At 56.1% G+C, this 13,787-nt stretch overlaps 3 protein-coding genes across 3 annotated transcripts; all 3 read left to right on the top strand.

The window, feature by feature from the left end:
• Window positions 1-1,385: 1,385 nt before the first annotated feature.
• Window positions 1,386-6,540, top strand: GGS23DRAFT_606883 (uncharacterized protein; the record flags this gene model as incomplete). The annotated part of the gene is made up of 5 exons (XM_051519963.1): window positions 1,386-1,799; window positions 1,877-3,900; window positions 3,961-5,220; window positions 5,275-6,178; window positions 6,232-6,540. The coding sequence occupies 5 exons, from the start codon at window positions 1,386-1,388 to the stop codon at window positions 6,538-6,540; spliced, it is 4,911 nt and encodes a 1,636-aa protein (XP_051369050.1).
• A 2,226-nt stretch (window positions 6,541-8,766) lies between these two features.
• Window positions 8,767-11,001, top strand: GGS23DRAFT_233368 (P-loop containing nucleoside triphosphate hydrolase protein). The gene is made up of 2 exons (XM_051512073.1): window positions 8,767-10,690; window positions 10,757-11,001. Exons 1-2 carry the CDS (start codon window positions 8,987-8,989, stop codon window positions 10,874-10,876), a joined length of 1,824 nt encoding a protein of 607 aa, XP_051369049.1. The 5' UTR covers window positions 8,767-8,986; the 3' UTR covers window positions 10,877-11,001.
• A 1,196-nt stretch (window positions 11,002-12,197) lies between these two features.
• On the top strand, window positions 12,198-13,107 carry GGS23DRAFT_233182 (uncharacterized protein). The gene has a single exon (XM_051512072.1). The coding sequence runs from the start codon at window positions 12,321-12,323 to the stop codon at window positions 12,777-12,779; it is 459 nt and encodes a 152-aa protein (XP_051369048.1). The 5' UTR covers window positions 12,198-12,320; the 3' UTR covers window positions 12,780-13,107.
• Window positions 13,108-13,787: the final 680 nt, after the last annotated feature.

Below are 13,787 nucleotides of genomic sequence, written 5' to 3'. Positions count from 1 at the left end.
TCTGATAACGTTAAACTGGAGAAGGATCGATCTATAGGTATGACCTTGAACTTGGCAAATCGGCAGGTACATCATATTTTGGGGGCGCAACTGCACGTGAGCCGGCTAAGTGCCCGTGCTTATGGCTCATATAGGGGGTGGTACATGTGATAGGTACTCACGAGGTTACATAAGGGCAATGGGTGTAACGCTAACCGAGGGGCCTCTTGCCTTTCACCCACGATGCCTCACCTTGGGTTAGGTACCTGACTCGATGTATCAGGTACCTGAAATCTAAAATTCCCACCTTTGGCTGTTCGCTAGCCGAGCCCCAGCCTCCCACGCGTTCCGTGAAATAGAAAGGGTCTCCCCTCCGCACTTGCTCTCCCCTTACGTTCCCCATATCAATAGGTATATTGCCACGTACCTAAGTAGGTATGCATAACAACCAGGGAATAGATATATACCTCCTAGGTAGGTACAGATATATATTTATGTTCACGTCCTAATGTACCGTCGTGTGGACATGAAAAAGTACTTGTCACACTGTAGGTGTACCTAAGGTACCTACCTTAGGTACCTACCTACCTGTTAGTGAGGTCCTGGCTCCTTCCCCTCGGAGGTAACCCAGAACAGACCCGCCAAAAAGATAAAAACGTACCACTAACGTACCACCTAACCACCTACAAAATCCGCCGTAGATTAACCGGGGCATTGATTGGAAGTAACGGGTACAAGGTCGTGCGCCTCCATCCCCCTACCCGGAGATGAGCTAAAGAACGAAGACTACCAAGTAGCGCTGTTAGGAATCGAACCTATCCTTCGTTAAGTAACCTACTGATCTCCCGGTAATGTACATACGGGCAAACCCACCTGTACCTGGCGCGCCGGGCTCTGTCGGACCCTGAGCAGGTACCTGAGCCGGCGCCTCTGCACACCGAACACGGCAGCGTACCGCTGAAACTATCTCATCGCTGTTGTACACGGTACAACGCGGCGCATGTGCGCCGATGTATATACGCATGTACATCTGCCAGGTGGATCCCCCGTTGGCGGCTGCACCTTACCAACCATGCCTATGTAGGGGTACCTACCACCTAGGCAGGTCCGCAGCGCCCGCGGCCTACTTTTCTTGGACCATTCATCATCCAACAAAGAGCCCGGCAGGACCACCACAAGAACCACCCGCCGTACATCACCACTGTTCATCCATCCCTCCATCCATCCCGTCTCCCTAAAAAAGGGAAGCGGAAGAAGATAATTAATTGATCTCTTCCTCTCCTCGTCGCCGTCCTTAGCGGGCAAGAGTACGGGAAGTTCGGTAGGGACCACGTCCGGCCCGCTGCAACGCATCCGATGCGATTAGTGGCATTCCGTCAGATCGATCGCATGTAGTCGCCAACGCCATGTCCGTCGAAGCGACCGCCGCAACGGCGCCTGCGCCCGAGACTGCGATTGAGATCGAGGTTGCAAGTGAACCATGCCAACCCTCCAACAATGACGCACGCAACCCCAGCAACACCAATAAGCATTCCGGCCTCCACTCGCCGCCCGAAAGCAACGGCGCAGCGAAGGACAGTAGTGATTCCGAGCTGAGTGACCTGGACGATATCGAAATTGACCTCGACCTGTCGTCCCCTTTGCCCTCCGGACCCGCGGACCATGCCAAGCAGGAGGATGTCGTCAAGGAAGAGGGGGACGACGAGTGTGCGGCCGGCGGCGGCGACGACGACATCGGCGAGGTTGTCCCCGACCACTGGTCTGGCACCGTTCCCGTCTTCAAACCCGACATACACCAATTCAAGGACTTCAAGAAATTCGTACGAGTCCTCCCTAAATATCCGCCCGTTTCTGCTGTTGTTTGGTGTCGATAGTACTAACCCATTCGCCTTCGCAGATGACCAAGATCGACTGCTATGGCATGAAGTCCGGCATCGTCAAAATCATCCCGCCGCAGGAATGGAAAGACCAGCACCCTCCCCTCGATGAGTTGGTTAAACAAGTCAGGGTTAGGGAACCCATCAAGCAGGACATAATGGGATCGAATGGCACCTATCGACAGGTCAACATTCTCCATCAGCGATCCTACAATATTCCGCAGTGGCGGCAGCTCTGTGACCAGAGCGAGCACCAACCCCCAGCAAGGCGGGGGGAGAGGCGCGCGCAGGCTCCTCCTCGGCCAAAACAAGCGTCGTCGTCGACTAACACCGAGTCCAAGACACGTGGGCGATTGACTAGGAGTAAGAATAAGCGCGGTACGACAGATTCAGAGGACCGACCTATGACACCGGTGTCGCCGAAGCCGAGTGAAGAAATCATGGAGTCTGTCGAGCAGGGTCCTGGCGCGGATGCCGACGAGACTGCCACTACTCCAGTTATCGGTCGGATGGGCGGATCGAGGCAGGCGAAGCCAAAAACACAGTCCACGTCGGCCCGACGAAAGTACGCGAGGCGAGAAGCGTCAGCTAAGGTCGATGAAGAAGCCTTTAAGGACTTCGACTACCGCATGGACATCTCTGACTACACACCTGAAAGGTGCGAGGAGTTGGAGCGTATTTACTGGAAGACCCTCACATATGCACCGCCCCTGTATGGTGCGGATCTACCGGGCACCTTGTTTGACGAGAAGTGCGACGTCTGGAATCTCAACAAACTCCCAAATCTCCTTGACGTTCTAGGCACCAAAGTGCCTGGCGTTAACACTGCGTACCTCTATCTCGGCATGTGGAAGGCAACTTTCGCCTGGCACCTCGAAGATGTTGATCTATATAGCATCAACTACTTGCACTTCGGGGCTCCGAAACAGTGGTACAGCATCTCCCAGGGCGATGCCCGTCGCTTCGAAGCCGCCATGAAGAGTATCTGGCCGACCGATGCCAAGGCTTGCGACCAATTTCTACGACACAAAGCTTTCCTCATTTCGCCAAACCACCTGCTCCAGTATTTCAATATCAAGGTCAACAAGTGCGTTTCATACCCGGGGGAATTCGTCGTTACTTACCCGTATGGCTACCATTCCGGATACAATCTGGGGTACAACTGCGCTGAGGCTGTTAACTTCGCTTTAGACTCGTGGTTACCCATGGGGAAGATCGCGAAGAGATGTGAATGTGCCCAAGCCCAGGACAGTGTTTGGGTTGATGTATACGAGATTGAGCGGAAACTGAGAGGAGAAGAGACGGATTTCGAGGAGAGCGTGGATGAAGAGGATGACGAGGATGACCCGGATATGGGTGTGATGACGCCGCCATCATCTCATGGCGTGCGATTCAAGCAACCCGGACGGAAGCGTAAGCACCCGGCAGTCGACAAGAAGGAGAGGAAGGCGAAGAAGATACGACTCCACGTCAAGAGTCACGCTGAGCCCCCCTGCTGCCTCTGCCCACACGATATTCCGGGCCAAGGCGTGCTGCCTACGACTGATGGCCGCGCAGCCCATCGTATATGTGCCCTTTACGGACCAGACACCTGGATCGAGACCGTTGAGGGCCGGGAGGTAGTTGCTAACGTGGAGGATGTCAGCAAACCGCGACTGGAGCAAAAGTGCTTGTATTGTCGTTCGAAGAGGGGCGCGTGCTTCCAATGCTCTCAAAAGAGATGTGCGCGGTCATATCACGCGACGTGCGCTGCCGCAGCCGGGGTGTTTGTCGAGGAGGCCGATGTTCCCATCTTTGGCGAAGACGGCACCGAATACAAGGAGCGTGCTTTCGAGTTCAGCTGTCGCTTCCACAGAACCAAGAGGGACAAGAAATTAGATGGACCTGCCTTGGAAGAGTGTCAGAAGATCCGCCAAGCCGCGGCCGCTCTCGGGAAAGGCGATATATGCCAACTACAATATTACCGTGGGGAAATATTCGCGGGTGTTATTGCCGAGAATCGCGCGGATGAACAGACGTTTTTGCTTGATATTATGCCTAACGGGTGCGGAGCTTTCTAACCACCCCTTCCTAGCAGAAGATCGCTATTGCTAACTTCGTCCAGGGACCGAGTTGAAGTCGAATGGAAATGGCTCCTACTTCCGGATCCGGCCGACTTCCACCTAAAGAAGGCGTCGCCAAATGCTATCCCTATGCCGACATCACGCCAGGCCAAGGAAAGGATCAACGCTACGAGGAGGGCCGCGGAGGAGCTTCCACGCGTGGACGCGCCCTTCGTCGACGGATTTACTTGGGCCGAGTTTAACAGTTGTGTTTGTACTAACATATCACAAACTAAAGTGGATTTGGCCAAGGAAAACCAGCTTTGGCATTACCTAGGAAGAACATCTACAGAGGCTCGCGCGCAATATACGGAAGATCCCAAGAAACCGAGGCACAACATCAAGAGTAATTTCTTGGACACCGTCCCGCGGCCAGCTCCGCCGACGGCACAGCCTCGCAAATCGTACGGATCTACGTTTTCCGTCCAGACCTTAAGCACAACGCCCGTCAAGTCTGAGCGGCCGTATCAATACAAACCGAGGGATTACACGACGCCTTCTTATATCCATTCCCCATTTACCTCCCAACAGTTCACACCAATCCCCTCCTTATTCGTGGAACAGCAGTTCACTCCGAAGCCGCCGGCCTATTCCGTGCCACAAACTACGCAAAAGCTGCATTCTATCCCTCGGAATGGTGCTCATTGCCCGCAGCATATCGTGCCGAAGCCGGTACCCGTAGACCAGCAAAACGGCGGGTGTCATTTGATACAGCCAACAACCCCAAAGCTGGTGCCCGTACCCCCAAAGAGCGGACAAGTATCGCAGGCGTCTACATCGCAGCTATCGGGGCAACTTTCCCAAGAACCCATGCCGAAGACAGCCTCAATACCCCGTCCTACCCCCCCGCAAAACGGACATAGGCGACATCGCTCATCACTCGGTGGGCAGAATGGCCAGCCGTTATTTTTTGGATCTGATCGTCGGTTTAGGACGCCGTCGTTTTCTTACGGGTCTGGTCGGTATGATTCTGCCGCCAAATCGCCCTTCAGCCACGGATTTACGCAACCTCCAGGTCTGGGGACATCTCCGTCGCCGCAGAACGGCCAACTCTTCCAGGCTCAAGCGAGGGCCAGGTCTAATTCGCTGGCATCGAACCGTTCATTCGATATGCCAATGACCTCATCGGCGATCCGACCACTATCTTCGGCATCTACCCAAGGCACAACGGAGGAAACGCAGACATGCCCGCAAAATACTGTCAAACAGGCGCGACCAAGCATCGTCCAGAAGTACGCTTTCTTTCAGATCCACCATAATAGGTATTATAACCCAAGTCCTCCAATATGAATTTCGTACTGACCACCGTCGCTTAGAGATTCTACTAAATATAGGACGCCTTATGCCCACTGGGGCGGGTTTACTAATGGGTATGAGGGTAGTCTCCGAGCTCATTTAATGAGATCGCCCGAGGCCCTGTTTGATATTAGGAGGCAATCAACGGGCGTTAGTGTTGGCGCCACTTCTGGTCCATCCGCAACCCATTTCATGCCGTCGTCTAGCTCCGGCATCTCGAACAAGGGCGCCTCGAATCCCCCGCTACACACGGGCACTCGCGATTGTTCTCACCAGCTAGCTGCACCACCGGCTTATGCTCCTCCACACGTGGCTCCGCAGACAACACTGCCGATATCGCCCGATTCACCACGCGGTCGACAGGTGTCAATGGAGAATACAAATTCTTGGGGTCTAAACGATGGATGTACGGGGCAATTGCACCCGGCAATTCGAGCTCAGTATGCCGCAATGCTACAGAGCCGGAAGGCTGAAGCCCCAGAGGATGACGGCAGGGCGCAAGAAGCCTCGCCGCACCAACCGCCGCCCCCGACTCGCTCTAATCCGTTCACGGGCGCGGTTGTTGCGCCTCCTACCTCCGTGGGACGGGATCTAATGCGGCCCGTAATGGCTCCCTGCGCACTTCCGGTCTCGACTGCTGCGGACCGGGACTTGCCCGCGCCGGCGGTCTCGACGCCGTCCGCCAAGGTCCCGAGCGTACCTAAACAAACCTACATACCCCCTCCTCGCCCATGGGAAGCATTGAGAAAAACTCAGCCGGAAGCGCAGTCGTTCCCACAGCCTTCAATCCAGGTCCCACCCCCCATGGCTACAACTCCAGCTACGATGTTCCCGACTAACACGCAAACAATAGCAAATTCGGCGATTGACCCTGGAATCGGAAGCCAAAGGCACATAGCAGGTCTAGGGCTCCAGCCCAGTCATGTAAGCGGACCTTTCTGGCAGAAGCTTCCGCAGACAGCGCCTAACAGCAGTAGCTTCGGGCAGACCAGTCACGGGCCACCACACACGACTCACGACGGGCATACATTCAGCAACCACCAAATAATACCACAAGACGATCGCCAGGAGCGGCAATACGACGACCAGAGTCGGACTCAAACCCACACTCAACAGTAAGAATAGTAACCCAATTATCACCACTGGTGGCTCTCCCGCCTCCAGCCGTCTCTGCGGAAGATCTTCCCGAGGTGCCGGAAGGATCGTCAGAGCTGATTGAAAGTATTGTAAGGAATGCTAGGAGAGCTAGTAGCGCGTTTCTCGGCGCTACTACCGGGGCCGTTTGAAGGCCCTTCCAAGCGGGGGAAAACGCAACGAAAGGTGCAGGCTACCGGAAAGGAAACGGGCACGGCGAACCTGCGATACCCATGGTCACCTGGGCACTTGGGAGGACGGTACGGGTGTGCCATGTGGAGTTCGGCGTCGGGTGGACGAGGGTGATCTTGGGTGGACCAGGCGCCTCCTCGAAAGTGCGATGGCATTTCTCTAGACTCCAATGCCTGCGTTGGGTTGCCTGCGTTGGCTTGCCTGTGTATTTTATATTCTATTACATTCCCCTTCCTCTCTTGCCCCGTTCCTACCCCTTTCAAGCGAAGGGGTCCAGAAAGACGAAGCACGAGTTAGGCACGTTACTTGTGGCGGGGGGCACCATTCCGGCCCCCTTTTCTTCACTTTCCTTCGGTTTTTCCATCCGGCTGGGTTTGGTGAGGCTGCATGAGGTGTACATGGGGCGAAAAATGGGCAGGGGGAAACCGGAATAGCGTATACTAGGCGATCGATTCATCGTGGTAACTGGGCGGGTAAAGAAAGAGTTTCGAAGTTCCGATATCAAAATAACATGGGGAGGGTGGTTGATTTGCACAATTGCCGGGTTAATCATAGTTTACAATCTATGTAGTTCGTACACCTTGACATACCGGACATGGCTTCGATCAGATGGGAACGATGGCGGGAAATGCCTGGCTGCTGTCTTGTTGAGTACTGGCTTACGGTGGTCGACACCCAGTGTCAGAGGTGTCTTGGGGTGACCCCTATGTTGGTATAATATGACACCTACTCAGGGACGACGTGCGCTTACACTAGGGCGCGGAATCTAGTCTTGATGCAAATTATCCATGTGATTTTGCCCCTTTACAAACCACCTCCTTTTCTTATACACAGGAGGCTCGTCCTTTAACCTGATGGCTTGTCGTGGATCGCCTTGGGTTTATCCCTTCCCATTGTTAATAAGTCTGGCTGCAGTGTAGGTACCTAGCTTCTTCTTACCAACCGGGGTTGCCCAATTAGGTACCTAGGGAGTATAAGCAGGCCATGCAAAATTACTCTATACCTGCGGTTGACTACTGGCTCTATTCTCTAAGGCAGACTGGGTTAGGTACCTATAATAGGCGCTACGTACCTGCTTAGGAGGTAAGTAAGTGTGGTGAATCTGGGGAGCTCTATTAGAGTCGTGTCACAGTACCTACCTTAGGTACCCATGCCCTTGAAAACTTGGGCCAGCGTACACTCGTCCTAGGGTACCTAGGTAGGTAGGAGATGAGCTAAGTAGCGAAGACTACTAAGTAGCGCTATTAGGAATCGAACCTATCCTTTATTAAGTAGCCTACTGATCTGGTACCTAGGTATAGAAGGTATAGGAAGGTAACCTACCAGAAGCTGTCGTGGGGGTTTACGAGCCGCCCGATAGCCAAATTAGGTAAGCGGGCACCTCCCCAGGTGGGAAGTTGGAAATGGGTGGGGGCGGCAAATTCTTATCGGACTTATCGCTACCGCGCCGCATGCCTCGCCAGCTTATGAGTATGGGGAAAAAAATATTGACGGTTCCATTGCAATCCAAACCTCGCTCTGTATCACACTCACACCCAACCCACACCCATCCATATCCACATTCACCACCTGCACATCCACACACACACTCTCTCTGTCTTTCGGCGATTTGAGGATCGAAATCCTGACGGCCTCGTATCGCTTACTCGCTTCTATCTGCTAGCTGATCACTGGGTCTTCATCGATCTTGGCGCGTAGTAACCCGCCTTGCATCAACGATGACTGATAATGCCGATGTCAAGGGTGCCAAGGCGGTGCGCAACGACCGAAAACGCTTGAGCAGTTCTGCCGAGGATGCGCCTAAGAAGCGCATCAAGACCGACCGTGACGACCACGACGACCATGCCGACCTTCAAGAGCAGAAGCCAGCCAAGCCCAACTACCTGGCGCACTGGGGCAATGGAGCCGGCGATGGAGACGATGGAAACGGCGATTGGAATGGGCTTGAAAACCAGGATAGGGCTGGCGGCTGGCTGCCCAGGGGTTCTCCGTTCGCGCGCTTCGAGCCACGGCAGACCACCGCCCAACAGGCATCTGAGGCCGAAGACAGCAAATACAATCCCCTCACTGGCGAACCCCATTCGGAAAAGTACTTCACCATTCTCAAGACGAGGCGCAATCTTCCCGTTCACAAGCAGAGGTACGTGGACCCCGCTCCCTTCCTTCTCCCTCCCCTCCTCTTCGTAGATCTTGCCGCTTGTCTGTTGCTGTTCCTCGTTGACCTTAACGTGTCTCGACTACAGGCAGGAATTTCTCGATCTCTACCACGAATCCCAGGTCCTCGTCTTCGTCGGCGAGACCGGCTCCGGGAAGACGACCCAGATCCCTCAATACGTCCTGTACGACGAGTTGCCGTATCTGGAACGCAAACAGATCGCCTGTACCCAACCCCGACGAGTGGCTGCCATGTCTGTCGCGCAGCGCGTCGCGGATGAGCTCGACGTACCGCTGGGAGACGAAGTCGGCTACAGCATCCGGTTCGAGGACAAGACTAGCCCTAAGACCATGCTCAAATACATGACCGATGGTATGCTGCTGCGAGAGGCGATGAACGATCCCGACATGTCCCGATACAGCTGCATTATTCTCGACGAAGCCCACGAGCGCACGTTGGCCACTGACATCCTGATGGCGCTTCTCAAAACGGTGGTCAAGCGCCGCAAAGACCTCAAGCTCATTGTCATGTCGGCCACTCTGGATGCCCAGAAATTCCAGCGTTACTTCTTCCAGTCGCCTCTCCTAGCCGTTCCGGGTAGAACGTTTCCCGTGGAGATCTACTACACACCAGAACCAGAGAAGGACTACGTAGAGGCTGCGATACGCACTGTGCTCCAGATTCACGCGACCGAGCCGGAAGGCGACATTCTTCTCTTCCTGACCGGCGAGGAGGAGATCGAGGACACGTGCAGGAAGATCTCTCTCGAGGTTGATGAGCTGCTTAGAGAGACAGACTGTGGCCCGATGAAAGTGTACCCTCTATACGGTACCCTACCCCCCAACCAGCAGCAAAAGATATTCGAGCCCGCACCCGCGGCCCTGAGGAAGGGAGGCAAACCCGGCCGAAAGTGCATCATATCGACCAACATTGCCGAGACGAGTTTGACTATTGACGGGATCGTGTACGTCGTTGACCCTGGGTTCAGTAAACAGAAGATCTATAACCCCCGCTTGAGAGTGGAGTCTCTCCTAGTCTCTGCGATCTCCAAGGCTTCTGCTCAACAGCGAGCCGGTCGAGCCGGTCGAACAAAGCCTGGCAAATGCTTCCGTCTCTACACGGAGGAGGCGTTCAAGACGGAGTTGACCGAGCAGACATATCCCGAGATCCTCCGATCGAACCTGTCCAACACCGTGCTAGAGCTGAAAAAGCTTGGCGTCAAGGACCTAGTTCATTTCGACCTTATGGATCCACCCGCCCCTGAGACTATGATGCGAGCTCTGGAGGAGCTCAACTACCTCGCCTGCCTCGACGACGAAGGGGAGTTGACGCCACTTGGTAGCCTCGCGTCCGAATTTCCCCTAGACCCTAGCTTAGCGGTCATGCTCATCTCAAGTCCCGAGTTCCACTGCTCAAACGAGATCCTCTCGATCGCTTCGCTCCTCTCCGTTCCGCAGGTATTCGTTCGGCCGGCCCAGAAGAGGCGGCAGGCCGACGAAATGAAGAATCATTTCAAGCATCCAGACGGCGATCATCTAACCTTGTTGAACGTCTACCACGCCTTCAAGGGAGTGATCAACCGTGGCGAAGACGCCAAGCAGTGGTGTCACGAGCACTACGTCTCCTATCGTCACCTTTCGAACGCGGACAATGTCCGCAGCCAACTGCGGCGCATCATGGACACCAACGGCATAGAGCTTTTTAGCACCGAGTTCACCGATAAGGACTACTATATCAACATTCGCCGGGCTCTCCTCAGCGGCTTGTTCATGAAGGTCGCTAAGCGAGAGAACGGCAAGGTGTATCGCACGCTCAAGGACAATAACCAACCTGTCATGCTGCACCCGAGCACCGTTCTCGAAACCGAGTACGAGTGGGTCTTATACCACGAGTTCGTCCTCACTACGAGGCAGTATATCCGAACGGTCACCGGAATCCGGCCGGAGTGGCTCTTGGTAAGTCGACAAGAAGTTCCCTAGCAGCTCCGCGTTGGAGATACGGGCTAACATGATGAATGACAGGAACTGGCGCCTCTTTACTACGATTTTGAATCCTGGGAAGGACAGAAGGATATCAAGCTTGCGCTGAAAGCAGTAGCCGACAAGATGAGACGAAGGGCCGCCATGAAGGGCCGCCGTTGAAGAAAAGAAGAGCAACCCGCACTGCACGGGCGGTCTCGCGGGGATAGAATCCGATCAGGCGCGGTCGGGCCGAGTTGATACCCCGTAGCCAGCGTACACAGGACGAAGGGTGGTACCGCGCGGAGCGATGGGGGAGCGTATAGGTTCATTGCTGCGGCCATGGTATCCTTTCTAGGGGGGGCGCAAGACGAGAGGCCGCTCGTCCATCCGAGATCGGGCACATCTTTGGATCGCCGAAGAGCACCATGTGCTATATTGTAGCGTTGTTGGGGCGTGCCTTGCGCCGAAGTAGTCCAGGCCGAAATTCCTTCTTTCCAGGCGATCGTCTCATGTCACGGTCTGTGGTGCTGTGAAAATTTGCGTTGAGCAGATGCGTGACCTCGCGGCAGGAACCGGGAAAGGCCATGCCGCGCGCGAACTGAGATTGGAGATCAGGGCGTGTTCCTCGCTTGGCCACGGCCCTTTGTATTTTACGATATACCCTAGCGCCGGATAGCTTACTGCATCCTACAACTAGAGCCCCCATGCCTGCGGCGTTAGATTCTATCCCGATTCGATCGTCAACTCTCCTGCCGCCCCCCTCCCCATCTCTCTCTGTTTCTACCAACACGTCTGTAAAGGAGGGCGAAGGGTGGCGGGAAGGAGAGGGAGAAGGCCGGGGCTTCCCCCCCCCCCCCCAACGCTTCCCACGCCCGTAGGCCTAACGACGGCGCAGCGACGTGACGGGGTGGTAACGCCGAGGCGCAGTCTGCATCCTACTACCCTACTCACGCCCGCGACGCGCCCTCTCAGGCCCAATCGCGGGGTGGGAGGTTCAAGGAGGCAGATGGGGCGGCGGCCGAGAGAGCAGAGCAGAGCAGAGAGAGATAGGGGGGGAGGAGGGGGAGGGTAAGCGGATACACGAGAGCGACGCCCTTCCCTCTGCGCGCTCTAACCTCTCGTCCTCGTCCCCCTTGGCAGCGGTCCCTACGAGCGCTCCCTCACCTAACCCTCGACACGGGGGGTCCGATCTCGGGTGTACTGGCGCTACCTACCTACCTACCTACCTACCTGCGGCTTCTGCCGCCGCCGCCGCAGCGCAGCCGATGCAGCAGCACGCACGCACGCTCTGCGCGATAGTAGCTCTCGCCTCGCGAGCGCACACCGCCCACCCGCACGCACGCCTCGCCTGGTCTCTCCTCGGCGCCTTTCGCGTATGCCCGCCGCAGTGGGCGGGCGCAGCGTCCCATCCGGTTCGCCAGGGGCCCACGTCCGGGACTTGCCTCGAACGAGAGGCAACCCGCGCGCACCAACGCGCGGTTTGCGGCGGCCTGGCAGGCTGGCCTCCTGCGCACTCGCCCCCCAGACCGGCCAGCGTGGTGGGTTGGGCTGTGGCGGCGGCGGCGTTGCTTCTGCCGCTGGCGTCGTCGTGGCGTCGCTGCGGCGTCGCGGCGCACGCACTCGCATGCCTACCTCAGGGTACTACCGTCTGGGCGTGGGTGCGTTATGGGTGTGTGATTGTGTATGTGTGTGTGGTGTGTGGATGTGTGTGTGTCGCGGCCATCCGCCACCCCTTGTCGCCCAGAGCCTGCTCGCTTGCCTCCCTCGCTTCCCGTGCCAGCCCCCCCTCCTCCTCCTCCTCTTTCCCCTGGTCGTTCGGTCGATGTCGGTGCCTCGAATAATTGGCGGGCCGAGCTTGACCGGGTTGACAACGAAAGCTGTGCTGGCTCGATGGCGAGGTCGTGTGCGTGTCCGCACGGGGGCGGCGGCCACTCGCGACGCAGCACTGTCGTATCGACGGGCCCTCGAGCACGACCTCGTCCCGGGGGGGCACTGGGAGCGCGCGCTCACTACCGGACATGACGAGTCTCATCTCACCTCACCTGGCTCTGCCCAGGCCCGCCCGCATATCCCCCCAAGCTAATCGGGTGGGAAGCGGGTGGTGTTGCGGCCCATCCAGCTCGTCTCGCTCAACCAGATACAGATAGATACCTTTCATGCATGTGTACGGGATGTCTAATGTGTCTGTATACGCAGGAAGAGGGGGGAGGGGGACACTTATCGTGTGGAATGCACCCGAAGAACTGCTACCAACAACGGCCCCGTTCTCCACCCCTCGGGCACTGTCTACGCTCCTCGGCGAACAGTGTACATGCAAATGGACGCAGTCGGCGCTTTAGCGGGGCAGGTCATCTATCATATATAGTATACGCAGTGAAGAGGCGGCTTGGCGACGGGCAAGTCGAGCTCGGCAAGATGAGAACCCGCTCGTGAACGTCCCCTTGCGTCGCGCGTGTGTATGCAACAGCGGGATTGCGATCGTTCCTGACCGCGTGTGCTGGTCGATCCTCTCGGCCTGCTCACTTTCTCTTTTGTCTTGGCCCCCGTGAGTAAACAATGAGAAGAGAAGAGGTGCCGAGGAGGCAGAGGAGGACAGGCGGACAGGCTCTGGGCTATACGGACGCGGGGGGAGAGAACTTGCGACGGGGGTCAAACCACTGAATCAACGCCTACGTGACAAAGCTCGCGGTGATATACGCGTGTACATACACACGAGTATGTCTTTTCCTCGCAAGTGATCAGGGGCCTTTGCCTTGGATAGTACGGCGAGTGTGAGGCGTCTCGAGGGCACGAGTCGCCACAAAAAGGGACGAGGAGAATAAATGACGTAGGGGGTATTAAACCGCTCCATTTAACATACCTACCACTGAATTTTCTCACAGGCCCTAGTAACGGGACACACGAGACACACGAGTTTCCTGGATTCGTTACCCACAATACCGATCCAACATGTAGAAGAGAGCAAAAAAAAAAAAAAAAGGAAAAAAGAGGAGACAACGAGAACGGAGCACCCTGACTGGGTCGGGCAATTCTCGATTTGGGGTCGGCGAGTTTCTGCTGTTGGTTGATATCCATGGGAAAAGTGTAGCTA

The sequence above is a fragment of the Durotheca rogersii genome (genome assembly GCF_024521655.1).
Source record: "Durotheca rogersii strain YMJ 92031201 chromosome Unknown GGS23scaffold_24, whole genome shotgun sequence".
In the NCBI taxonomy this organism is placed as follows: Eukaryota; Fungi; Ascomycota; class Sordariomycetes; order Xylariales; family Xylariaceae; genus Durotheca; species Durotheca rogersii.
This window is presented reverse-complemented; position numbering and strand designations above follow the sequence as displayed.

Bases quoted from the DNA above. Each gene is read 5' to 3' on its own strand.
- GGS23DRAFT_233368 (XM_051512073.1), top strand. From the start codon at position 8,987: ATGTCTGTCGCGCAGCGCGTCGCGGATGAGCTCGACGTACCGCTGGGA. The intron at 10,691-10,756 runs GTAAGTCGACAA...GATGAATGACAG, and splicing joins TCCGGCCGGAGTGGCTCTTG to GAACTGGCGCCTCTTTACTA.
- GGS23DRAFT_233182 (XM_051512072.1), top strand. From the start codon at position 12,321: ATGCCTACCTCAGGGTACTACCGTCTGGGCGTGGGTGCGTTATGGGTG.